A 25,367-nucleotide genomic window follows, 5' to 3' on the forward strand; every position below is an offset into this window, starting at 1 on the left:
GCGGCGATAGAGAAAGTTTCACTATAAAATAAAAATATTACAATAGTAGCACACAAACATTCTCACAAGTCTCAAACACCAAGTATATACTTGGCTCTCTCTCTTATGAAGAATAAAGAACACCCTATTGTATTTGCTAAAGTCTATTTTGTGGCTACTTCTTTCTCTCAATGTAAACTAAGAATTTTCCTTTAAGAACAAAGAACGCCATATTCACAACTTCAACCCAGAAGACCTTAGAAAGCTCAACATTCAGTCTTATACACGTAGATATTTCACCAAATGTTCTATTAAGCCTCTCAGCTCTTCCATTTTGTTGAGACGTTCTTGGTACCATAAAGTGCCTTCTGATGCCATACTTTTCACAAAACCTCAAAAACTCATTATTTGTGTACTAAGTGTCATTATTAGTTTTAAGACACATGACCTTCCTTCCAGTTTGGTTTTTCACTTCAATGTTACGCTTCTTGAACTTTGCAAATGCATTAGACTTGCTTTTCAAAAAGTAAACTCAAACTTTCCAAGAATAGTAATCAATGAAACTCATATAATATCGAAATCCATCTTTAGAGGTAACCTTCACTGGTTCCAAAATATCAGAATGAAAATAATCCAAAACTCCCTTTGTATTGTGTGTGGAAGTTTCAAATTGCACCTTACACTACTTTCCCAAAAGGTAGTATTTATAGAAATCTAATTTACATGACTTAACTCCAACCAATAGATTTCTTTTCTGCAATTCCCTCATACCACACTCACCCAAGGACAGACCCAAGATTTTAAGCCAGTGAGGATTGGAAAAAAAAAAAAACTTTAAATAGGTATCATATAGTATTAAAAAAAAATATAAATACTCAAAATCGTTGTTTCTAAATACATTAACAACAAAGACAAAGACAAAAACAAAATCATTTTTTTTTTTTTAATACTAGGCTGGTTAGGATTTTTTTTTTGGGTTGAAATTAGAGCATTTACAGTGGTGGTGCTAAAAAGTTTAGCTTTTGACATCTCAAAAAGGTACTTTATCTACTTTACCATCTCAATCTACAATACATATAATATCAAATGTTCTATTTTTTTATCACTTCATTTAAAATAATAGGGAAAAATGCTCATACACCCCTTAAACTTTTAACTACTGGCCAAAAGACCCCCTTAACTTTTTTATTGGCCAATTTACTCCTTAAACTATTCACAACTGCCAAATTAATACTTCAGTTAGTCACACGTTAAAACACTAACGGAATAAACACATGCCACTCACGTGGCTTTTAAATACAAACTGAAAAAAACCCAAACATCCAAAACCCAACAAAAGAGAAGAGAACCAGGTCCAGGTCCAACACAGAGAGAGAGAGAGAGAGAGAGAGAGAGAGAGAGAGAGAGAGAGAGAGAGAGAGAGAGAGAGAGAGAGAGAGAGAGAGATTGCACGCCGTTCATAGCCACTGCCAAGCTTCTCTCCGCCGTCTTGCCGCCCTTGTCCCAACGGCTCCTTGGTGGTTCTGCCGCACTGTTCAATCTGGGTATGTCTTTTTTTTTTTTTCTTCTTACGTCTTGCTATTTAAATTTTCTAAGAACTTTTATTTTTTTTAATCTCCATGTGCGAATTTTTATTGTAGAAATTCTTGTTTTGGTTTAATTTCTGGGTTGGGTCTCTATGAAATTCTTGGTTTTTTACTTTCTCCATGTGCCTTTCACCAACTGTTGCATTTGAGTATGCCATAGAGCTGTTTGATTAAATGCCTGAGAGAGATATGGCTACTGCTAAGGGGGTTTGGTTGCTTGGTTATCCAATTTTCCAAATATGCTGGCCTTCCAAGTTTCCCTTGCAACCCATTTGCAACAAAAACATATCAAACACGATAATTGGTTCTGTAATGATCCAGAACCAATTCTTGTATTTGGAATCAAGCACCTCCTTACTTGAGTTAACCTTGGGTCTGTACTTCCACATAAAGGTTGTCACAGATGTTTAATATCTTATTTCTGCTTAGGTTACTTAGGCCATTAAGTTCTGTATAATTGGATAGGCATAAGCAAAGAATGTAAATTTATATGTTCTTGAAAGATGTTTCATATAGACTCAGTCCGGTGTTTTGGTAGCAATTTTATGCACATCATTTTATTTAAGGCCAGGCCTCCTTTATTAGATCATCTTTTGGTCAACAATCTTTTGGACTATGCAGCTGCTACTTGGTTTCCTTTGTGCGTGCTTGTATGTGTTACATGTTTTCATTAAGAATGTAGCAAATCATGGCTATAATTATGGATTTGTCTGCTATTACTTAAGCAAATCATGTTGATAATGGTGCTAGACATTTTAACCTTTTAATCTATAACCTTTTAATCAATTATGTTTAGTATATTGCCAATATAATGGTGCTAGACATTTGTCCCATGTGTGATAATAGTTTATCAATTTGATGATTCTACTAACTTATTTGGAATCGAGGCCTTGTTACTAACCTAATTGGAATCAAGACTACTAAAAGCTTGTCTGTTTATATAGCACTTCAATTATTATTTCTTAATTTTCTCCTTCTTCATGTAGAAATCAACCCTAAATATTTCCCTTATTTGTTTCAGCAAATCAGAGAATGTAATTTACAAGCTCAAAGAGATGGGAAAGATTGGGGAGAAAGATATATTGCTGATCTGCGATTACTTCAGTAAGCTTGATTGCAACAACTTTGGGAAGATAACACTACCAGATCTTTAGGAACCTTGTGACTGCAAGAAATATGAAATCTGTTTCTATTCTTTAGATGGAAGAAATGTATAGTTACATTTTTTTTTCTTCTTCCATTGATACTTGTAAAGGTTTCAAGTCATATAGGAGCAATGAAAAATAGAAGCCAATGGGATATGTCCCCCTTCTGTTATAGGTTCTCTTACAGCCATTAAATTGAGAGGCTGCTATGGAGGGTTTGAGTTGTATGATGTAGATTTGACACTGTAATAATTCAAGTAGTCAACAAGGAAAGTAAACAATCTTGGGATGATCTTACTTCTTCTCTTTATTTTGATTCAAGTTGTATGAGTGATTTGGTTGATTCGTACTTCTTCTCTTTATGCAATAACCACCAAAAATGAATGTGTCCCAATCTGCCATGAATTGAACTTTATGCAATAACTCTAAGAAAATAAATCAATAATTACACTTTTCCAACAATATTGAAAAACAAAAGTATACTGGCTCCATCAGTATTCTTAAAAGGATCTCAATATGCCATGAATTGAAATATCAAATAAGTGTTTACAAATGGTATATTGTTTGCCAAAAAAATAACACTCAATAAATCAATAATTACACTTTCCAAGCAATATTGAAAAACAAAAGTATACTGGCTCCATCAGTATTTTTAGAAGGCTGTGTATCACTAAACAAATTATTGAACTAAAAAATTATTTATCTTCTTGCTGCCACTAAACCTTAGCCTTTCCCTTATCCTTCTTGCTTCCACTAGTGTTGTCCTTTGTACGACTTTGACTTGACTGTTGATTACCTATATTTGATTGCTGTGTACCCTATAAAAAGCCAAAAAAGTTGGAAAAGTTTAACAAAGTAGTACTTGAAATTTGGATGAAAAGTTCAACAAAGTAGTACTTGAAATTTACCAATAATTTTTTACTCCCTTTAGCTCCAGATGTAGATGATTGTCCTAATTGCCCTTTCTTTTTCTTTTTATAAGCCTTCTTGTTGGGGTTATCAGGAGCTTTACAAGTTCTTTGATTATGGCCCCACTGGAAACAATTCCCACATTTCATGGCAGTTCCTTTCTTGCTCACCCTAAATGCATTAATAGGTTCTCCTGCCTCCCTCTTTCTTACCTTCTTACGCTTGCCTACTTTCTTTGTAAATTTTGGGGGCTTGATTGGGTCATAGGGTGTTTTTGGCCACTGTTCATGGCTTGGAAGTGGGCTTACCATCCATTGGTAACAACTTAGGAATGTCTCCTTAGTGTAAGCAATGTCTACGTAAGTCTCAAGTTGCTCTCCATGCTCAATTATTGCAGCAGCAGCATGAAAACATGGGATTCCACTCAATCCCCATCTCCCACAACCACAAGTCCTCTCATTCAAGTCCACCACATATCTTCCACCATAAATATACTCCACCTCATATTTGGACTCTCCATTCCAACGAGAAATGCAATGTCCAACCTCGCTTTTTATCCTCTCAAGCTTTTTATAGATTCTTGGACAAACCCTCCCTTCATACCTTCTCATATGATCTCTTTTGGTTTGCAACCTTTGCATCAACATCACTCTTATGATCTCCATCATTGTCAACACTGGTTTATCCCTAGCCTCCAAAATCCAAGCATTGAAAGACTTTGCTATATTGTTTACTAGAGTGTCACTCTTGCTTCTTGGATTAAAAGCATGTCTGCTCCATGTTCTCACATCTAACTTCACAAGCCACTCATATGCCTTCACATCTAGCTTCTTCAACTCATCCATGTGGAAGTCAAAAGAATTCTTTGTTGCTGCCCTAGCAGCACTCCACATTGCATCTTTGAGTATCTTCCCAGGAAAATCCTTCTTGAAATTTGCATGTAAATGCCTAACACAAAATCTGTGCTCTGCATTAGGCATCAAATCTTTAAAGGTCTCTACTAATCCCTGCCATAAAAAATACGCAAATATACATTAGTAATTCAAATTCATGTTATAGATCATGATATTTTAAAAAAATAAATAAATAATTCACATGCACATTAATTGTTTCTTGCCTTCTATCGGTCTGAGATAAAGACCCATCCATTCTCATCCACATGTCCGATGTCATCCAACAAGAATTCTAGAAACCAGGTCCAAGAGCTTTTATTCTCAATTTCAACGATAGCAAAAGCGATTGGAAAGATATTATCATTCCCATCCTTTCCAACAACAACCAGCAACTATCCACCTGTTGTCCCCTTCAAATGACAACCATCTATCCCAATAAGTGGCCTACAACCTACTAAAAATCCCCTTTTGCAAGCATCAAGACAAATATACATTCTCTCAAACACATCATTCGCAATTTGTATCTTCACTGTGCTACCCACATTCCACTTCCTAATAGCAGCTGCATAGTCCCAAAGTCTCTCATACTGCTTCTCCTCAGCACCATGTATCATCTTGAATGCCATTCTCTTAGCCTTATAACATTGGTCCAAAGTCATATCAACTTCATGGTCCCTAAACATTGAACCCTTCAATGCATTTGCTGTCCAAGTATGATCATCTCTAAAGAATGGCAAATATTTATTGGCTAGCCACCTTGAAGAAATCTTACTATTCTTATGATCCTTGCCACACGTATGAATGCTTTTAAAACTTTTGATTTGAAAGGCATCTCCCATTTGTGTTTGGGATGCATGTATCTTCCAACCACATTTTTTTTTACATACAACTGTCACTCTCCACTTATCATTGTGCTTATACTCAAAATCATGTTTTTCTTTAATACACCACTCCTTTAGTGCCTCCTTGAAGACGACATGTGATGCAAATTTTTGATCCTTCACTAGCTGTACATTCTCCATGCCAATGCGCTGGTTAAACTCAGGGAACCTAGGCCTTGAATTCCCTTCTTCATCAGATGACCCTTCTGCACTCCTTAACTCATCACTATCCCCATGATCTGAATCTCCTTCACCATTCCAAACTCCCTCAAGCTGCTTGCCTCCAATTGCTCTATTGATTCCATCATCCTCCATACCAAAATCTTCAATTATATCATCATCAGATTCAGAAAAATCACTCAAATTGTAATCTTCGTCATCCTCGTCATCCTCCACATCAATTGAAACATTAACAATTTCAGATTGGCCATCAGTCTGAGGGGCTTGTACATTTGGCATAGAAGGTGAATTTCCAGGGAGTGACAGTGGACATTCATCCATGGCTATAATACAAAATTAACAAGAACATTAATAGAAGAGCTGGAGAAAACATAATTAAAAAAAAAAAAAAAACAATATAGAGAATAGTGAGAAAAAAAATACAACAATTTGCTCATGCACATGTGCATGATTGCTGCTAGTTCAATTCACATAATTCAAAATATTCAATTCACATAATTCAAAATATTACAACATGCCGGCTTAGTCAGTAGACCATATGGCTGGAATCATTACACCGAGACCCAGTATCTTTAACACTAACCAAAAGCCATATCTTTAACAGTAAACTATATATTACATATTAATATTACTTAGCTGCACCCAGTATCTTTAGGGGAAAAAAAAAAGATGCACCCAGCAACAGTAGAAAAATGTAAAAATTAATAATATTCTTTTTAATGGATCCATATTCCAAAGTATTTAGAAACCTTAAATCAGTTGAGTTACAAAGACATTCGGCGATCAAATTCCCTCTATCCCAACTAATGAATTATCATAAAAAATAAACTTATTTGGATCAAACTAGGTAAAATCTTTAGTGACTTAATGCAAATTTTGAAACTATGTTTATGATTTTTCAGTATCAACTGCTTCGTCATTGCAAATGTTGCATAAGATGGTTGTTAAGACATTAAGACCGTAAGGCTTACTTACAAAGTGACCTTGCCTGAACATATGGAAAAACTACATTATCTTCTCATAATAAAAAAGAAAAGTGCTACACTAATTCTATAGTGTAATTAGACATGGCAAGTTTGGACCAAACTGGAACACACTAAAAATACCAAGGGATTCATAAACAGGATTTTGGATGTTTATGATCAATCCTTATGTAGCTTTGCATTATTTCTTGGATGGATACAAGGCATATTTGCAAGTGACAAAATTAATGAAATTTCTCTAATTGAAGATTTAGTTATTGGCTTCTGGATCATTACAGAACCAATTATTGTGTTTGATATTTTTTTGTAGCAAATGGGTTGCAAGGGAAACTTGGAAGGCCAGCATATTTGGAAAATTGGATAACCAAGCAACCAAACCCCCTTAGCAGTAGCCATATCTCTCTCAAGCATTTAATCAAACAGCTCTATGGCATACTCAAATGCAACAGTTGGTGAAAGGCACATGGAGAAAGTAAAAAACCAAGAATTTCATAGAGACCCAACCCAGAAATTAAACCAAAACAAGAATTTCTACAATAAAAATTCGCACATGGAGATTAAAAAAAAATAAAAGTTCTTAGAAGATTTAAATAGCAAGACGTAAGAAGAAGAAGAAGAAGAAAAAAAAAAAGAAGACATACCTAGATTGAACAGTGCGGCGGAACCACCAAGGCGCTGCCGGGACAAGGGCAGTGAGACGGCGGAGAGAAGCTTGGCAGTGGCTATGAACGGCGTGCAGTCTCTCTCTCTCTCTCTCTCTCTGCCGGACTTGGACTTGGTTCTCTTCTCTTCCGTTGGGTTTTGGATGTTTGGGTTTTTTTCAGTTTGTATTTAAAAGCCACGTGAGTGGCATGTGTTTATTCCATTAGTGTTTTAACGTGTGACTAACTGAAGTATTAATTTGGCAGTTGTGAATAGTTTAAGGAGTAAATTGGCCAATAAAAAAGTTAAGGGGGTCTTTTGGCCAGTAGTTAAAAGTTTAAGGGGTGTATGGGCATTTTTCCCAAAATAATATAAACAACTCATTAAAATAATGAAGGAAAAGAGAGAATTTGAGTTTTTTTAATTAAAGGAAGAGATATAATCTTAATAAAATATTGTATTTTATTTTTAACAACTTCCTACAATCAACTGGTATTTAGAACCCCTTTTCATCTCCCTTGTATGTGTGTGTGTTTGTTTCTCAAAAAAAAAAAAAAAAAAAAAAAACTGGTATTTATACCAGTTTACTATAACTACAAAGAATTTAGTTAAGTTTTTGGGATGGATAATTGCTATTTGGGTGAGGCTAACTAGGCTTATTGAGGAGAAGGAGGCCTAAGGTTTTGGAAGGGATGCTCAAGTATAAAAATGAAATATATAATAACTATTAAAAAGAAAATTGGATGCAATGGGGCCCTGGGCCCCCACCAAGGTCTATCCTTGCACTCACCTATATACCCTAATCACTTATGCCACAAAAGTGTACCATCCTGCTCAGATTTAATAATTGTAGCAACTCGACCTACAATGGTGTTGCCAAAAAATCTGTAGATATTACCATCTACATTTTGTCTCTTCATCATACTTCATAACCATAACACCCTTTGGTATCTTCATTATCTCATTTTTAAAATTATAATAAAGCCATTTTGAAATCTAGAACATGCTTACATCCTATAATGTTCTCATGATATTATCAAACATCTTAACTTAATTGTTCTTATTCTAACAACTTTGCAAGCAACATTATTTTCCATTAGAACAGAACCACAATTAAATAACTTGTATGTGTCGAACCAATCCTTGTGGATCCACATGGAACAAATATGATGAATCTAGAACCTAAGAATCGATCAAACAGTTAGATTTGATGAAACATAACACAAGTCTCCATCTAAATTTGCATCTACTTCCACTACATTAGTAGATCTTAAGGACCCTTCCTTGTTTTTATTCTTGTCTCTTTTCCACTCTGGACAGTCTCAACGTATTGCCCCTTCTTTTGGAATTTATATCACTTCACTATCTTACTTTTGGATTTGGGTATACTATGTCCCTGGTAGAACCATTATTCTCGTCTTTCTCCCTTCCATAATCTTGATTACCCTTTACTATGAGCCCTTCACCAAAACTCTTACTCGGATTTTATTTACGATGGTAGTGATCCTTCAAGACTCCTGAGATCTCTTTAAATTCCAAAGCCTCCTTCCCTAACATAGGATTGTAACCAAATGTTCGTAGGAAGCTGGGATTGAGGTCAAAAGCATCATCGCGTTATCTTCATCGTTGAATTTTATATTGATCCTCAACATTTCACTGATAAGTTGGTTGATTTTAAGGGACTTGGACATATATTGGCTTTTCAACTTCAACCATATAGCAGTAGTTGACCTCATCCATGACATCATACATAAGCTCATCTGTCGAACATAGTCGAATTATACTCACTATCTTCATCTCAAGTTCTACCCACTTGTCATCAATCATCTTCTCTGGTTTCTTTGTTTTCCATACAAAGCCTTCACCAAGCTTTGTTGTACCAATATTTCTTTCATGATTCTCTGCCTTAACCCAAAGCTACCAATCTTAATTACATCTACCTTGAAAATAGAAGCATTCACCTCCATTAGATCAACCAACTTGGAGCTTTGATACCAATTTTTGTGAAAATAAACCCACTTACGTAAGATTAAATAAGAGAAGAAAAATAGACACATCGAACTTAACTATGTCTACCTTGGCAATAGAAGCATTAACCTTTATTAGATCAACCAACCTGGTGCTCTGATACCAATTTTTTGTGAAAATAAACTCACTTATGTAAGATTAGAGAAAAAAGAAGAAAAATAGACAAAGAAAATTTACGTAATTTGGCAATTTGCCTACATCCATAAGCGATAACAAAGAAAATTCCACTATAAAATAAGGATATTACAACAATGGCATGCAAACACTCTCACAAGACCTAAACCCCAGAGTCTCTCTCATAAAAAAATAAAGAACACCCTGTTGTATTTACTAAGCCTATTGTGCTGCTACATCTTTCTCTCAACACAATTATGTGCCTACATCACATAATATAATATATAATAGGCAAAGGTTGGCTACTACTGCTAGTCCTAAACCAAGGACTTGGTTTTCTAGTGCATGTCATACACCAAAGTAGAGTCCTATTACTACTAGGGCTATGTAAACTACCTTTGACCAATAATAGTCAACCACACAACAATAAATTATTATTGAAATATATCCTATTATCAAATTTTCTTAATATCTTTTAAAAGGTAACACTTTTTTTTTTTTTTTTACTTCTTCAATCAGAACTCATGCTGCCTAAATATAATTACTAAATATTTCATCTTTTTTCCTTTGAAAAAAAAATGTTACTGATAATAGCTTAATTTTGCATATTTATATCATTATTAGAAAGCATTATTATACTTAATGCTGAATAATGCTGAATAATGTTAAATAATCAATTTTGTGCTTAATTGAATTTTGATGTGTGAATTTGTCTTTTGTGGGATAATGAAATTAAATAAGTGGATTTGTGCAAAGAAGAAAGCTAATGGACTTTGCTTTTACAAGGGCTATGATGAAGTCAAAGAAGGCCAACCCAATTAAATTTGAGTTCAATTGGAGTAAGGAATTAAAAGAAATTTGCACCAAATCCAAGTCCAATTCAGATGAGAATTCCAACTTGTGCATCAATTAGTATTTGAATCTTAACATTCGGCTGAGATATCCAATCAAGATGATGCGAGTTGGGCTAGAAAGTTAACTCAAAGGGCTACAACTTTATAGTTTACAAAAAGTCTGAATTTTGAAGTTAAATGGGCTGAAATCGTTGGTTAAATGAAACCTAAAAACTTGGGATTTTCTCTAAACGGGAATTCAACTCGCAATAGGATTTTTTGACTTATTTAAAGGCTCCTTAGGGCAAAATTCAGGAGGCAGCTGCTATAGAACATGATCTAGGTTTTCTTAATGTTTCTTTACAATTTTCAGAGTTTTATTTGTGTTATGACTTGCTAGAATCCTTGCTAAGGCAAGGGGTGAAACCTAACCGTTTATTAGTATATTCTTAAAAATTATTTATTTGTTTTAATGCTTATGTTTTTATGTTTTTGATTGATTTACTCATCTAGAAAAGCGTTTATTTCTGTATAATTCTTTGATTTATCATAGACTTCAGGCATGTTAAATACTTAATATTACTTGAGAACTAATTCACTAGTTTTGTTTTACCTAAAATTAATCAATTTCATGAAACTACCTTAAACAATTAATTCTTGAGTTTTTATTGTTAAATCATCCGACTAAGATCATCTTTCATATGAATTTTAGTTGAGTTATAAAATAAATATCGTTAAGACTACCAATAGATGTGTTGTGTGTGGATCCCTAAATTTTAGTGCCTTAATATATTATTATCTTCTCTCAATTTAAATTAATTTTACTAAACCATCAAAAATCTCTTCAATTAAACTTTATTATTTTAGTTTTATTCTCTTGTGGTTTGCTAATCAATTCCATTTTTCCTGTGAATTCGACCTCGGACTTACTGAATTATTACTTCGTGATAATCCTGCACTTGGGAGCATTATTTAAGTTGCAGCAGTTACATTTACAACTGGATATCTATTCATGTACAATAATAATGGGAAGTTGAATTGGTTTTTGATTGCAGGTCTCTTCTAGGTCGGCAATGGCAGGTCCATCCTAGACATATATGGAGAAAAGCAAATTCATGTGCATGCCAATCTTTTGGCGAAGCGGGGAACATCTCTACATGAGCGAGACAGATCTTCTTATATGACCCGTTTTGTGCTTCGCCCTGTACCTAATGGTTGTTAAGTTACCAGTTGAGTCATGTGTGGCAGTCTTGGTAGTGTGGTGTCAGGTAGTTGATTTCCAGTTGTGTTGTATTTCGTGTGCATGTGTAATGTGAACTCTTTCTTTTAATAAAATTAATCCGCTCGTTCATGCAATATATATGTACTTATTAAAATAAACGGTGAGCATACCACTACTCATCATATCATTTATATTTTCCATATCACCTAATATTTAAATTAATTCCCCACATCCCACCATCATCTTCATGACTTCAACTCTCCACCACTATCCATCATCTTCTGTTTGATGCATGATTTACGTTGGAGGTGTAGGGAATTTAACCAAAAATTCCTAACCTGTGAGAAACAAAATAAATAGAGAAAACACACGTCAAAGAAAAATAATCACACGCACAAGACAATATTTACGTGGTTCGGCAATTTGCCTACGTCCACGGAGTTGCAGGGATTTCACTATTATCAGGGAAAATACAATAGTGCACAAGAACACTCTCAAGAAACCCAAATCCCAATTACACCCTAGTACTCTCTCACAGAAAAAATAAAAATAGAAGCTGACTGCCTCTCTTTTCTCTATTTTCTCTCATGCGGCTTTCTCACTAGGTTAATTGGAACTTTTTCTATATACTCACACGGCTGCACACCTTACTTCACAAAACCTAATATATATATATATATATTTCAAAAAGTCGGCTGAAGTAAAAATCCTATTACAAATAGGATTCTATTTACGTTGGAATGGGCTTGGCAATTAAAGTCATACACACGGCCCATTTCAACAAATCTCCACCTTGACTTGAATTGATCAAGCTACATGAGCAAACTTCTCCATCAGCTCCACCTTAGCCCTTAAGGGCTCACAAGCTGCAAACATCAGCCACAATCCTCCATAACACAATCCCTCATCCCTGCAACTCATCCTCCTGTCCTCAAGCTAGAAGACCAATTGAAGCTGCGCACAGCTTCAACTTCTCAATAGTGACACCCTTAGTCAACATGTCTGCCGGGTTCTTAGATCCACAAATCTTCTCAAACATTACCAGCTTATCTTCAACAAGGTAACGGATAAAGTGGTATTTTGTCTGTATGTGCTTCGACTTTGAATGAAAAGCCGAATTCTTGGCAAGAAAGATTGCACTCTGACTGTCACTGTGTAGAATACCCATCTCCTGCTTCTTACCCAATTCATCTAAGAAACCATGTAGCCAAATCATCTCCTTTCCAGCTTCAGTTGCTGCAACATACTCAGCTTCTGTACTAGACAAAGTAACAATCTTCTGTAGATTTGAAGCCCATGATATAGCTGTACCACCCAGAGTAAAAACAAACCCAGTAGTACTCTTTCTACTATCAATATCACCAGCAAAATCAGCATCTACATAACCCTGCAGTTTCAAACTTGCACCTGTGAAGTAAAGACATGTATCTGATGAACCCTTCAGATATCTCAGAATCCACTTGACTGCCTCCCAATGCTGCTTTCCAGGCCTACTCATGAATCTACTCACAACTCCCACTGCATGTGCAATGTCTAGCCTTGTACACACCATAGCATACATCAAACTGCCAATAGCTGAGGCATAGGGCACCTTGCTCATGTGGTCCCTTTCTTCTTCTGTCTTCGGTGATTGTTCTTTGCTTAGTTTGAAATGACTATCCAAGGGTGTGCTCACTAGTTTTGCTTCATTCATGTTGAACCTGCTGAGAACTTTCTTCACATACTCTGACTGTGAAAGCTTCAATGTACCATTAGCCTTGTCTCTAATGATTCTCATACCAAGGATTTGCTTTGCAGCTCCCAAATCCTTCATTGCAAACTGTTTGGACAATTGCTTCTTCAGATTATTAATCTCCTCAATGCTAGACCCTGCAATAAGCATATCATCCACATACAATAGTAATATGATGTAAGAATTGTCAAAAGACTTAACATAGCAACAGTGATCAGCTTCACATCTCTTGAACCCAATTCTGTGCATAAAACTGTCAAATTTCTTGTACCACTGTCTAGGAGCTTGTTTTAGGCCATACAAGCTCTTTCTCAGTTTGCAGACTAAATTCTCTTGTCCTTGAGCAATGAACCCTTCTGGTTGAATCATGTAAAGATCTTCCTCCAAGTCACCATGAAGGAATGCTGTCTTCACATCTAACTGCTCAAGATGTAAGTTTTCTGCAGCCACCATTCCCAGTACTAGTCTGATTGTTGACATCTTCACAACTAGAGAAAATATCTCTGTGTAGTCAATGCCTTCCTTCTGCTGGAACCCTTTAACAACTAATCTGGCCTTGTAACGTTTGCTACCATCATGCTCATTCTTTATTCTGTATACCCACTTGTTGTGCAAAGCCTTCTTTCCTACTGGCAATTCAGTCAGTTCCCATGTCTGATTCCCCAACAAGGAATCCATCTCATCCTTCATGGCTAACTCCCACTTGCTTGAATTCTCATCTTGCAAGGCTTCATTATAACACTCTGGCTCACCACCATCAGTCAACAGGAGATAATTTAAAGTGGGTGAATAACGCTGTGGAGGTCTAATGTTCCTGGAAGATCTGCGGACTTCAGCTACAGGTGTACTCAGATCTACCTGTGAATTTACATTCTCTTTATCTTCTTCACCCCTTTTCTGGACAGTACCTTCAGTCAATTCATCTAAGTTGACAAACTCAGATTTCTTTTGATCTATCTCTGTAACATCCGACACTACAGTTGACCTGTCCTTGTACATAACCTGTTCATTAAATATCACATTTCTACTTCTGATGATTTTCCTGTTTTGTTCATCCCAAAACCTATAGTCAAATTTCTCATCACCATAGCCAATGAAAAAACATATTTTAGACTTTGCATTAAGTTTACTACGAGCATCAGAATCAATATGAACATAAGAAACACAACCAAAAACTTTTAAGTGTGAAAACTTTACCTCTTTACCGCTCCAAACCTCCTCAGGAAGTCTGAACTCCATGGGAACTGAAGGTCCTCGGTTTATCAGGTAAGCTGCAGTGCTAACAGCATCAGTCCAAAAAGTTTTTGGTAGTCCAGCATGCAACCTCATACTCCTAGCACGCTCATTGAGAGTTCTGTTCATGCGCTCAGCCACACCATTCTGCTGTGGTGTCCCAGGAATGGTCTTCTCCATCCTAATTCCCTGTGCAGCACAATACTCACTGAACCCTCCATCTATGTACTCTCCTCCATTATCTGACCTCAAACATTTTACTTTCAAACCTGTTTCTGTCTCAACCATGGCCTTCCACTTCTTAAAAGTTTCAAATACATCAGATTTATTTTTCAGAAAATAAACCCATACCTTTCTGCTTGAGTCATCAATAAAAGTGATGTAGTACCTTGAACCTCCAAGGGATGCAACCGGAGAAGGCCCCCACAAATCAGTGTGTACTAACTCCAATTTTTCAGCCTTCGGTGTCCTGCCAGTTTTCAAGAAGCTCACCTTTTTCTGCTTTCCTAAGATGCAACTTTCACACATGTCAAAATCAATGGACTTCAATTCTGGTAGTTTTCCTTTTGACAGCAGCATCTTCATCCCTTTCTCACTCATGTGACCAAGTCTTCGGTGCCATAGGCTTGTATCAGTACTTGCATCAGCAACTGCAATTGTGTCTCTTGGACTTGAGGTCATGTACAGAGTACCAGTTTTCTTTCCACGAGCCAATACCCTAGCTCCCTTTGTAACCTTCCAAGTACCACCAACAAATAGTATTGCATGCCCTTCATCATCAAGTTGTCCAACAGAAATCAGATTCCTCCTTAGGTCAGGAATATGTCGAACCTTCTCCAGTAACCAAACAGACCCATTGGGCAACAATATTCGAACATCTCCCATACCCACAACATCCAAGGCTGAACCATCAGCCAAATACACCTTACCAAAATCACCTGCAACATAATTCTGTATGATTTCTCGGTGTGGAGTGGTATAAAACGAAACTCCTGAATCCAAAACCCAATCATCAAGTGGACTGTCTACCGCAAGAAGTAATGCATCCTGTACCTCTTCTGTTACAGCATTAGCAGAATCATCTTCATTCTTCTTCTTAGGACTTTTGCATTGATTCCTAAAATGACCTGTTTTCCCACAATTCCAGCATTGTACTTGTTGGCCTGATCTAGATTTACTTCTGTTCCGATTAGAATTTCTGGATTTTGATCTGCCCCGATTTGAATTTCTGTTATTACCTCTGCCTCTTGTCTCAAGGTTTAGGGCAGAACCAGATCCTGAGGATTCACCTGCATCTCTTCTGCGAATCTCCTCAGCCAGAATTAAATCTCGTATATCATTGTACTTGAGTTTTTCCTTTCCTGTAGAATTGCTTACTGCCATCCTCATTGCCTCCCAACTGTTTGGCAAAGAAGCCAAGATGATCAGAGCACGAATCTCATCATCAAAATCAATTTCTACAGACGACAATTGATTTGTGATAGTATTAAATTCATTCAGATGTTGTGCTACTGATGCATTCTCTGCCATCTTCAGATTGAACAGTTTCTTCATCAAGTGCACCTTATTGTTTGCTGACGGCTTTTCATACATACCAGACAAAGCCTTCATCAGATCTGCTGTGGTCTTCTCCTTTACAACATTGTGTGCAACAGACCTAGACAAAGTTAACCTGATAACTCCTAGTACTTATCTGTCAAGAAGAGTCCATTCCTCAGCCTTCATAGCCTCAGGTTTTGTCCATAAAAGAGGCAGATGCAATTTCCTCCCATAAAGATAATCTTCAATCTGCATCCTCCAATATGCGAAGTCTGTGCCGTCAAACTTTTCTATTCCAGACGCCTTTCCTGCTTCCTCTGCCATTGCTCCCACTCAAACCTAACCCTAGGCTCTGATACCAGTTGTAGGGAATTTAACCAAAAATTCCTAACCTGTGAGAAACAAAATAAATAGAGAAAACACAAGTCAAAGAAAAATAATCACACGCACAAGACAATATTTACGTGGTTCGGCAATTTGCCTACGTCCACGGAGTTGCAGGGATTTCACTATTATCAGGGAAAATACAATAGTGCACAAGAACACTCTCAAGAAACCCAAATCCCAATTACACCCTAGTACTCTCTCACAGAAAAAATAAAAATAGAAGCTGACTGCCTCTCTTTTCTCTATTTTCTCTCATGCGACTTTCTCACTAGGTTAATTGGAACTTTTTCTATATACTCACACGGCTGCACACCTTACTTCACAAAACCTAATATATATATATATATATATATATATATTTCAAAAAGTCGGCTGAAGTAAAAATCCTATTACAAATAGGATTCTATTTACGTTGGAATGGGCTTGGCAATTAAAGTCATACACACGGCCCATTTCAACAGGAGGTGTTTGATATGCCTCTCTCATTTGTTGCCACCAGTGTAGCTGTGGCATCACCAATGACGAGCAGCAAGCACTGACCATGGAAGGCATCACCACATGAAAAAAAGCAACCTCTAATTATACAATTGTTAAATTGTATACCCAACTAAGAACTAAGGGCAAATCACTCTAGAGCAAGAAATACAAAGTTGTCTGGCTAACCCCAAATGTCTTTACATAAACTTCATATATATTAGGTTCAATTTTTGTTTTATTTAGTAAATCAATCACCATGCCAACCATAAAGCTAGATATCTTGACATTTGTGATTCAATGTCAAGATATGTTATAATAATTATTTTTATAAGAACCAAAACCGAATGAGAGGCTTATATCTATAGGAAGGGGAGGAAGGGAAGAATGGATATAATATACATATCAAAAAAAAATTCTTGTCACACTCCTTCACTAGTGATGAAACATGGAAGACATGGGCCCATGAAAGAACAGCTTCACTGGTGGCAGCAAATGAGCGAAGCATTCAAACACTCCCAACGTTAAATAAAAAAAAAAAGTAAAAAAAAGATCTTTCACTTGTTGAGACCAACCCAGAAAATACCAAAAAAATATAGATGAGTGGCTTGAAATCACCATAAAAATACCAGATCAACCAAAAAAAAAAAAAAACCACATATATTAAAACAAAGGAATCCATAAAAAATAGACTTAGGCAAACCCATAAAATAAAACTGACAAATCTTGAACATAACTACCCAAACCAAAGACAGTTGGAAAGAAAGAACCACCGGTTGAGAGAAAAAGATGTGAAGTGAAGAAGAAGTAAAGAAAGAAGAACAAGAAAGAATTGTGAAGAAGAAAAAAAGAGAGGGGAAAAAAAAAAAGAAGAAGAAGAAGAAGAAGGAGAACCAGCTGAGAAAGAGTTGTGAAGAAGAAAGAAGAGTAATTCTAGTGTCACAAACTTTTCTACAATTTTGCCACAACTTTGCTACGTGGCAACTCATGAATGGTGAAATCATGGACCTAGTATTTTATTTCCACTACTCACGAGTCGCCGCATAGCCAAGTCGTGGCAAAATTGTGAAAAAGTTTGTAGCACTAGACTTACTCAAGAAAGAAAGGAAGAAAGAGACCAAAAAAACAAAAGAACTACCAGCTAAGAACCATTATGTTATGAAGAGGAAATAAAGAAAAAAAGAAAGAAGAAAGAGAGATAAAAAAAAATTAAAAAAAAAAAGACCCTAAGAAAAAAAAAAACAAAAATAGAAGCTATAGGTACTCTTTGTGAGTGTGATAACATTGGCTGCTGGGTCCCACAACTCATGTTTTATTTCCAAAATGCCATTGAACTTACAACACAAAATCTAAAAAATACCAAAAAGTTGTTCTCAATTCTCATAAATCATTCTCAATATATATACATAATGAGTTATGAGTGATAAGAATTGAGTGAAGAGAGAATTAAACCAAACAACACTTGTATTATTGGGACCCACAAATTTTGAGAATTGAATGATGAAAATTAAGAGTTTATTTTCACTTTTAGATCTAATATAAATCTCTTATAAAAAAAAAAGATCTAATATAAATCAATGATTTAATTAATACACACATATATAAAAGATATTCTAATACATATTATTACTACAAAGATGAGCCTACCATATTAGCTACTTAAAGAGATTTGAGATTTGGATGTTTTTTTAGTTAGCTCAACTGATAAAATCTTTTATTTTCAAATAAGAAATTTAGGCTTCAAATCTCACCTACATCAAAAATCGATTAGTGTCTTAACCTAATGATAAGAGCAATCATTATGAAGTGAAAAATGAGAGTGGAAAAGTGAGAGGATAAAAAAAATTTAGTTTTCTCTTATTTGTGTTTGGTTAGGAGGATGGAAAAGTGAAGAGATGTAAAACTTATTTGTTTGATTGAGAAGAAAAATGAAAGGATGGAAAAGTGAAGTTGGTATAAATTTACAATTATGTCCCCAAAAAATAAAACAAAAAAGCAACACATTTTTTTAGCAAAAAAATTTTGTATGTGCAAACAAAAAAGTAACACATTGTTTAGCAAAAATAATTGTGCATGTGCACGTGGCAAGAACAACGCCCATGTGCACTGTGCATATGAGCATTTTGGTCAACCCAGGTGCACATGTTTTCTTCCCCTCCCCCCCCCGAATCCCTAATTTCCTCTCATTTTGGGGAGAACTTTCTGGTAGGCTCCACATTTTTTTTCCCTCTCCCCTCCCAACTAAACTCTCAAAAGTTTTTTTTTTTTGTTTTCTCTCTTCTCTCTCTCTCTCTCTCTCTCTCTCTCTCTCTCTCTCTCTCTCTCTCTCTCTCTCTCTCTCTCAACTTCCTAAAATTCACTCTACCAAGCGCATTCTTAATGTTGAATTATTTGCAACAAAATACTCCAACTGTTTTGGCTTTTGGGATTTGGAAAAAATCCTACATCTGTATTTTACATAGAGACAAAAATGCCTTTAATCTTTATATATTCAACTTTTAACTTTCCACCCAAAATGTTCTTAGCCTTGGCAGTTAGTTTCCCCTTACTACCTTTGTTGTAGTAGTCTGTTTCCTTCCATTTTTTGTGAAGATGGCTGGTTTTCTTTCTAGGTTTTAGTCAGTTCCTTTATCTTTTGGCCTTACTTAACTGTTTGCTATTTCATTTTTTTTTGGGTACTATGGAGGATCTTGCTATACGTTGGAAAAAACTCTCCTTGTCTGACAAGGAGGGGAAGAAATTGGCCTTGGAAAAAAATAAGAAACAGGTAGATTATGTTCTTGCGGCCAAGTTTCTTACAAAAGGAATGTTAGTGTTGATGCAATGGCTAGAACATTTAGACCTTTATGGCGTACGAGTAATGATTTCTGTATTCGTGATGCAGGTGACAATCATCTACTCTTTACTTTTGAACTTGAATCTGATTTAGAAAAGGTCTTAATTGGAGAGCCATGGTCTTTTGATAGACATCTGGTTGTTCTGCAAAGATATGATGGGATATTGCCTATGGAAAAAGTGGATTTCTTGAAGTCGTCTTTCTGGGTTTAAATCCATAATCTTCCTCTTAGTTGTTTAACTCCAGATGTTGCTATGGAAATTGGTCAATCTTTGGGGATTGTTAACAATTCAGTGGGTATCTCAGACATGGTTGGCGGGAATTTTATGTGAATCCGAGTGCTTATTGATATTACAAGACCTCTGTGTCGTGGTAGAATAATTTCTTTAGGCTTCAATGATGATCGATTTGTCTCCTTCAAGTATGAAAGGCTTCCGAATATTTGTTACTGGTGTGGAATGGTTTCTCATGATGACAAAGACTGTCCTCTCTGGCTGAGTAGTAAGGGTTCTTTGAAAGTTAAAGATCAACAATTTGGTCATTGGATCAGGGCTGCACAAGTCAATCCATCTAGGAAATCTGTCATGGATGTCAAAGGCTTTGAAAAGAAAGAAACTCAAAGCCGTGTCTCAAGTCTTCCAGGTGCAAGTTATTCATTTGTGCATGATGGGATTCTAGCATTAAGGCCGATTCCTGGAACGGTTGAAGGGGCAGAATGTAGTGCAGGGGTTGATTTGAAGACAATCATGGAACTACCTCCGGTGGGAGTTGCACGACAGAGGGAACGATTGGAATTTTCTGAGGAACGATTACAGGAAGTTACTCCGAATTTGAAGGAAGCTACAAATAAGGCAGAGAATCAGTTGTTGCCAACGTTATTAATGAGGCTTACGTGTCTTCCATATCATTAAATGGTAAGGCCTGTGTCACAGGGTGCAATATGAATTTGAATGCATTAAGGAGTCTGGGGCCGAATGGGAAAGAGGATTCTAGTGTTGTGCAGGTTTCAAATGACATTGGGATTAAGTTTGATCCTAAGAGTGAGTCGTCTCCTGAAACTCTATCCATTCTATCTTCTCACGGTGATAAGGATTGTCAAACACATCCGAATACTATTGTGGCTATGTTGGAGCAAGAGGGTCATCAAATGAATGCTAATTTGGTACGGGCTTTTGATGCAAACTTTACACCAGGTTAGGTTGATAGTGTTAAGGTACAAGGAGGCAAAGATAAGCACATAGGTACAGAACAGATGGGCATTCCTGCTACTAAAGTCAAGCTAGAACATGTAAAAAAGGGTGGAGTTAAAAACGGAAGATGGACTAGATTAAGCAGTAGAGTTGGTGTGGATAATTTGCAGACTAGCAGTTTCAACAGTTCAGGTACAAAACGTAATTTTTCTGGAACATATGAGGCTATGGTTGAAGATACTGAGAAGGAGAAGAAACTGAAATTGGAGAATGAATATAAAGAGCAAAGTGATATCTTGGCTTCACAATTGGGATCGACAGAGGCTGTTGAACAGCCCCGTCAGGTCCAATGAGTCTTTTAAGCTGGAACTGCCAATGGTTTGGGAACCAATGGACAGTTAACACGTTGAAAAAGATTATCAAGGCACAAGTTCCCAATTTAGTTTTCCTAATGGAAACTAAATCTGATACAGGCTGGATGGAATATGTTCGTGATCAATGTGAGTTTAAAAATGGTTTGTTTGTGCCTAGTGATGGATCTAGTGGTGGCTTAGCTTTATTTTGGAGAAAGGAGATTACAGTACACATTCAAAATTACTCATCTTCACACATTGATGCATTTGTTGATGGAAGTGTTGATGGGTGGTGGCATCTTACAGGTTTTTATGGAAACCCGGAAACATCTAGACGTTGTGAATCATGGTCTTCACTTAAATCTCTCAGTAATTATTCACAGTTACCTTGGCTTGTTATTGGTGATTTTAATGAATTGGTGGGTTTGTCTGAAAAGGAAGGTGGTGCTTCTAGACCTGCAAGTCAGATGGAACGCTTTAAGGAAGTAATTGATGTGTGTGGACTTAAGGATCTTGGCTTCATTGGTCCTCAGTTTACTTGGTTATATAAGAAATTTGATGGTTCACAGATTTGTGAAAGGTTGGATCAGGCTTTGGCTACATGTGATTGGATGGGTAAGTTTCCTGCAGCAAAACTTCATCATCTTTCCTCTTTAGTTTCTGATCACTGTCCACTAGCTTTGCATTTTGTTCGAAGACAAAAGAAACGCAGGTATTATAGGCCTTTTAAATTTGAATCCATGTGGTTAAAAAATGAAAAATGTGAAAAGGTTGTTCAAAAAGCTTGGGATGAGGGATTGATGAGGGATTCGGCCTTCCCTTCAAACTCTTGTTTGGAATCTTGCCATGTGAGTTTAGATGCATGGAATAAGAATGACTTTGGGCATGTGGGGCAGCAGATTGTACAGTTGCAAAAAACTCTTGAATGGTTGGAATTATAGCCCACTTCTCCTTCAATCATAGTTGAAATGCAAAAAACAAGAGTTGAATTGAATTGTTAGTTGGAAAAGGATGATGCCATGTGGTTATAGAGATCTAGACTTAACTAGTTTAAAGAGGGAGATAGAAATACCAGGTACTTTCATTCTAAAGCTTCTGCTAGATATCAAAATAATTTAATAGATGGTATGGAGGACTTGGATGGTAATTGGCAGGAGGATATTGGCATTGTGGAGGGGATAATTGTTGATTATTATTCAGCATTATTTTCATCTTCAAACCCAACTGATTTTATGGAGTTACTTGATGTTGTGGAGCCTAAAGTTACTCGTGCTATGAACCAAATGCTTCTTAGGGATTTCCAAGAATCTAAGATGAAGACAACCTCAAAGCAGATGTATCCTCTGAAAGCGCCTGGTCCACATGGTATGCCCCCTCTTCTTTCAACATTTTTGGCCTTTAATTGGAAATGTTGTTACAAAAACTGTACTTGATTTTCTTAATTTTGGAATTGTACCTCCAAATTTTAATGAAACTCATATTGTTTTAGTTCCTAAAATTAAAGAGCCAAAAAAAGTTACTGATTATTTCCCAATTAGCTTGTGAAATGTTGTTTATAAGCTAGCCTCAAAGGTGATTTTGAATAGATTGAAGAAGATTTTACCATCTATTATCAGTGACACTCAAAACGCCTTTGTGCATGGAAGATAAATTACTAACAATGTTTTGGTGGCTTTTAAAACTATGCACCATATCAATATGAAAAAGGAAGGCAAAAAAGGAGAGATGGTACTTAAATTGGATATGAGTAAAGCCTATAATAGAGTGGAATGGGGCTGCCTTGATAAAATTATGGAGAAATTGGGATTTGAGAGTAGATGGAGGAAGTTATTGTTGACATGCATCTCTACAGTTACTTACTCTATTAGGATTAATAAGAAACCACATGAGCATATAGTCCCTTCAAGGGGACTAAGACAGGGTGATCCATTATCTCCATATCTTTTTTTATTATGCGCTGAAGGCCTTTCTGCTTTGATCAAGAAAGGGGTTGGAGATGGTCAGCTAGAGGGTATTTCTGTTTGTAGGGGTGGGCCCAAAGTATCTCATTTATTTTTTTACAAATGATAGCCTCATTTTTTGTAAAGCATCATTGCAGGAATGTGACTCTCTACAAAGGATTCTCCAGGTTTATAAGAGAGCTTTTGGCCAACAATTAAATAGAGTGAAGACTTCTCTTTTCTTTAGTTCTAATATAGATCATTTAGTCCAAGAGGAAATTAAATGAAGATTTGGAGCTCAAGTTATCAAGCAACATGAGAAATATCTTGGTTTTCCTTCGCTGGTTGGAAGAAAAAAGAGAACTACTTTCAATGACATAAAGGAAAAACTTGCAAAGAAGCTAGCTGGATGGAAGGAAAAATTGCTTTCTAAGGCAGAAGCTTCACTTGGTGCTAACCCGTCATATGTATGGAGAAGTCTTATGGTTGCTCAAAAGCTAGTGCAAGATGGTCTAAGATGGCAGATTGGAAACGGGTTCAAGGTGCAAGTGTGGAAGGATAAATGGCTGCCAAGTTCTTCAACTTACAAAGTTGTTTCTCCTAGGTTGAATTCTCCATTGGATCTTCGAGTTTCTGAGCTCATTGATATGGAGAATAGGTGCTGGAATATTCATTTGTTGCAGTAATTATTTCTGCCATTTGAAGTGGAGGAAATTAGTAGCATTCCACTTAGTAATTCACTTCCATCTGATAAGCTAATCTGGACAGGGACTTCTAATGGCTTGTTTACTGTTTGAAGTGCCTATAAATTGGCTTTGGAAAGTTATGGTAATTCTAGTGGTGCATCTTCTTCGAATGACAGCAACTTATGCTGTTTTTGGAAGAAATTATGGCGGTTACCAACTCCTCATAAGGTTAGACATTTTTTATGGCGTGCTTGCCGTGATATTCTTCCAACAAAAGTGAATCTTAAGTGAAGAAAGGTGTTATCTGAAGATCTTTGTGAGAAATGTATGCTAGAGGCCGAAACTTCAGGCCATTTATTTTGGTCATGTCCATGAGCTAAAAGGGTGTGGAGTTGTTTTGGGCTTCTTAATCCGAATTATGCAGTTTAGTTCAATAGCTTCATGGAGTTAGCATGGAAAATGATAATGGTTGACCATTGTGATGATAGTGCAGTAGCTTTGATGGGAATGATTGCTTGGAGGATTTGGGGTAATAGAAATGAATTTCATAATGGTGGTAAGAGGCTTGGTGAATTGGATTTGTGTCATGATGCTTCACTTTGGCTGCTGCAATTTCAAGAAGCAAATGAAGCCACTGCTGCTACGGTACCTGTGCAATCCAAATCAGTGCTTCAACATTCTTGACTGCCTCCCTCAAATCAGTTTTATAAAGTGAATGTGGATGGGGCTATTTTCAAAGAAAGAAAAGAATCTAGGGTGGGAGTGATAATTCGTGATGTTAATAGTTTGGTTGTGGCTACAATGTGCAAAAAATTTCATGCTCCTTTGGGTCCTTTAGAGGTGGAAGCCAAAGCATTTGAATCTAGTCTGCAATTTGCCAAAGATGTAGGATTACAGGAGTTTATTTTGGAAGGGGATTCTCTCAATGTGGTTCGTGCCCTTCAAGGTTTGTCACCTCCATCAGTTTCGGTGATGTGTATAATTTATGGGATTCAAAGCCAGTGGCGGCGCCACGTACAGGTCAGGGTGTTCCCAGGAACACCCTGACCTGAAAAAAATTACTAAAAAAAAAAATTTATATTTAAGCTAAATTAGGAACACCCTCAACACAAAATTAGGAACACCCTCAGATTAAAAAAAAAAAAAAAATTATCTGTTCAACTTTCAAGCAAACAAAAAAAAAAAATTGTAACAGAGCCGAGCCAAAATTTATCTATTCAACTTTCAAGCAAAAAAAAAGCCCAAAAAAAAAATTGAACTAAAATCTGAAAACAAAAAAAAATTGAAACAGAACCAAGCCCATGGTAAGCCAAGCCCACGGCGAGCCAAACAGAGCAAACCAACCCACAGATTAAAAAAAAAAAAAAAAAAAAAAAAAAAAAAACCAACACAGAATTAGACATCAAACTTACCCACCGTACCCCCGGTCACGTCGCTGCAGAAAAAGCCAATCCCCAATACACGATACAGTCTATACAATACAGAGCAAAAGCAAAACAAACCATAAGAAATACTGTGTTTATAAAATAAAAAAAAAAAAAAACCCAATACAGAGCCTCTGTACCAAAACGACAAAACCAAACCAGAAAACCCCAATACTCG

At 36.3% G+C, this 25,367-nt stretch overlaps 2 protein-coding genes across 2 annotated transcripts; both read right to left on the bottom strand.

The window, feature by feature from the left end:
* Positions 1-3,426: 3,426 nt before the first annotated feature.
* Positions 3,427-4,780, bottom strand: LOC115986047. The gene is made up of 3 exons (XM_031108908.1): positions 4,715-4,780; positions 3,619-4,626; positions 3,427-3,528 (listed from the first exon to the last, which is right to left on the bottom strand). Exons 1-3 carry the CDS (start codon positions 4,778-4,780, stop codon positions 3,427-3,429), a joined length of 1,176 nt encoding a protein of 391 aa, XP_030964768.1.
* A 124-nt stretch (positions 4,781-4,904) lies between these two features.
* Positions 4,905-5,894, bottom strand: LOC115986048. Its single transcript, XM_031108909.1, has one exon. It carries the CDS (start codon positions 5,892-5,894, stop codon positions 4,905-4,907), a length of 990 nt encoding a protein of 329 aa, XP_030964769.1.
* Positions 5,895-25,367: the final 19,473 nt, after the last annotated feature.

The sequence above is a fragment of the Quercus lobata genome, chromosome 4 (genome assembly GCF_001633185.2).
Source record: "Quercus lobata isolate SW786 chromosome 4, ValleyOak3.0 Primary Assembly, whole genome shotgun sequence".
Lineage (NCBI taxonomy): Eukaryota > Viridiplantae > Streptophyta > Magnoliopsida > Fagales > Fagaceae > Quercus > Quercus lobata.

Excerpts from the sequence above, each read along its gene's own strand:
- LOC115986047 (XM_031108908.1), bottom strand. The coding sequence starts at position 4,780 with ATGTGGATGAGAATGGATGGGTCTTTATCTCAGACCGATAGAAGGCAA. Across the intron at positions 4,627-4,714 it reads AAGAAACAATTAATGTGCAT|GGATTAGTAGAGACCTTTAA; the intron begins GTGAATTATTTA and ends TTTTTATGGCAG. Across the intron at positions 3,529-3,618 it reads AAGGGAGTAAAAAATTATTG|GGTACACAGCAATCAAATAT; the intron begins GTAAATTTCAAG and ends GGCTTTTTATAG.
- LOC115986048 (XM_031108909.1), bottom strand. The coding sequence starts at position 5,894 with ATGGATGAATGTCCACTGTCACTCCCTGGAAATTCACCTTCTATGCCA.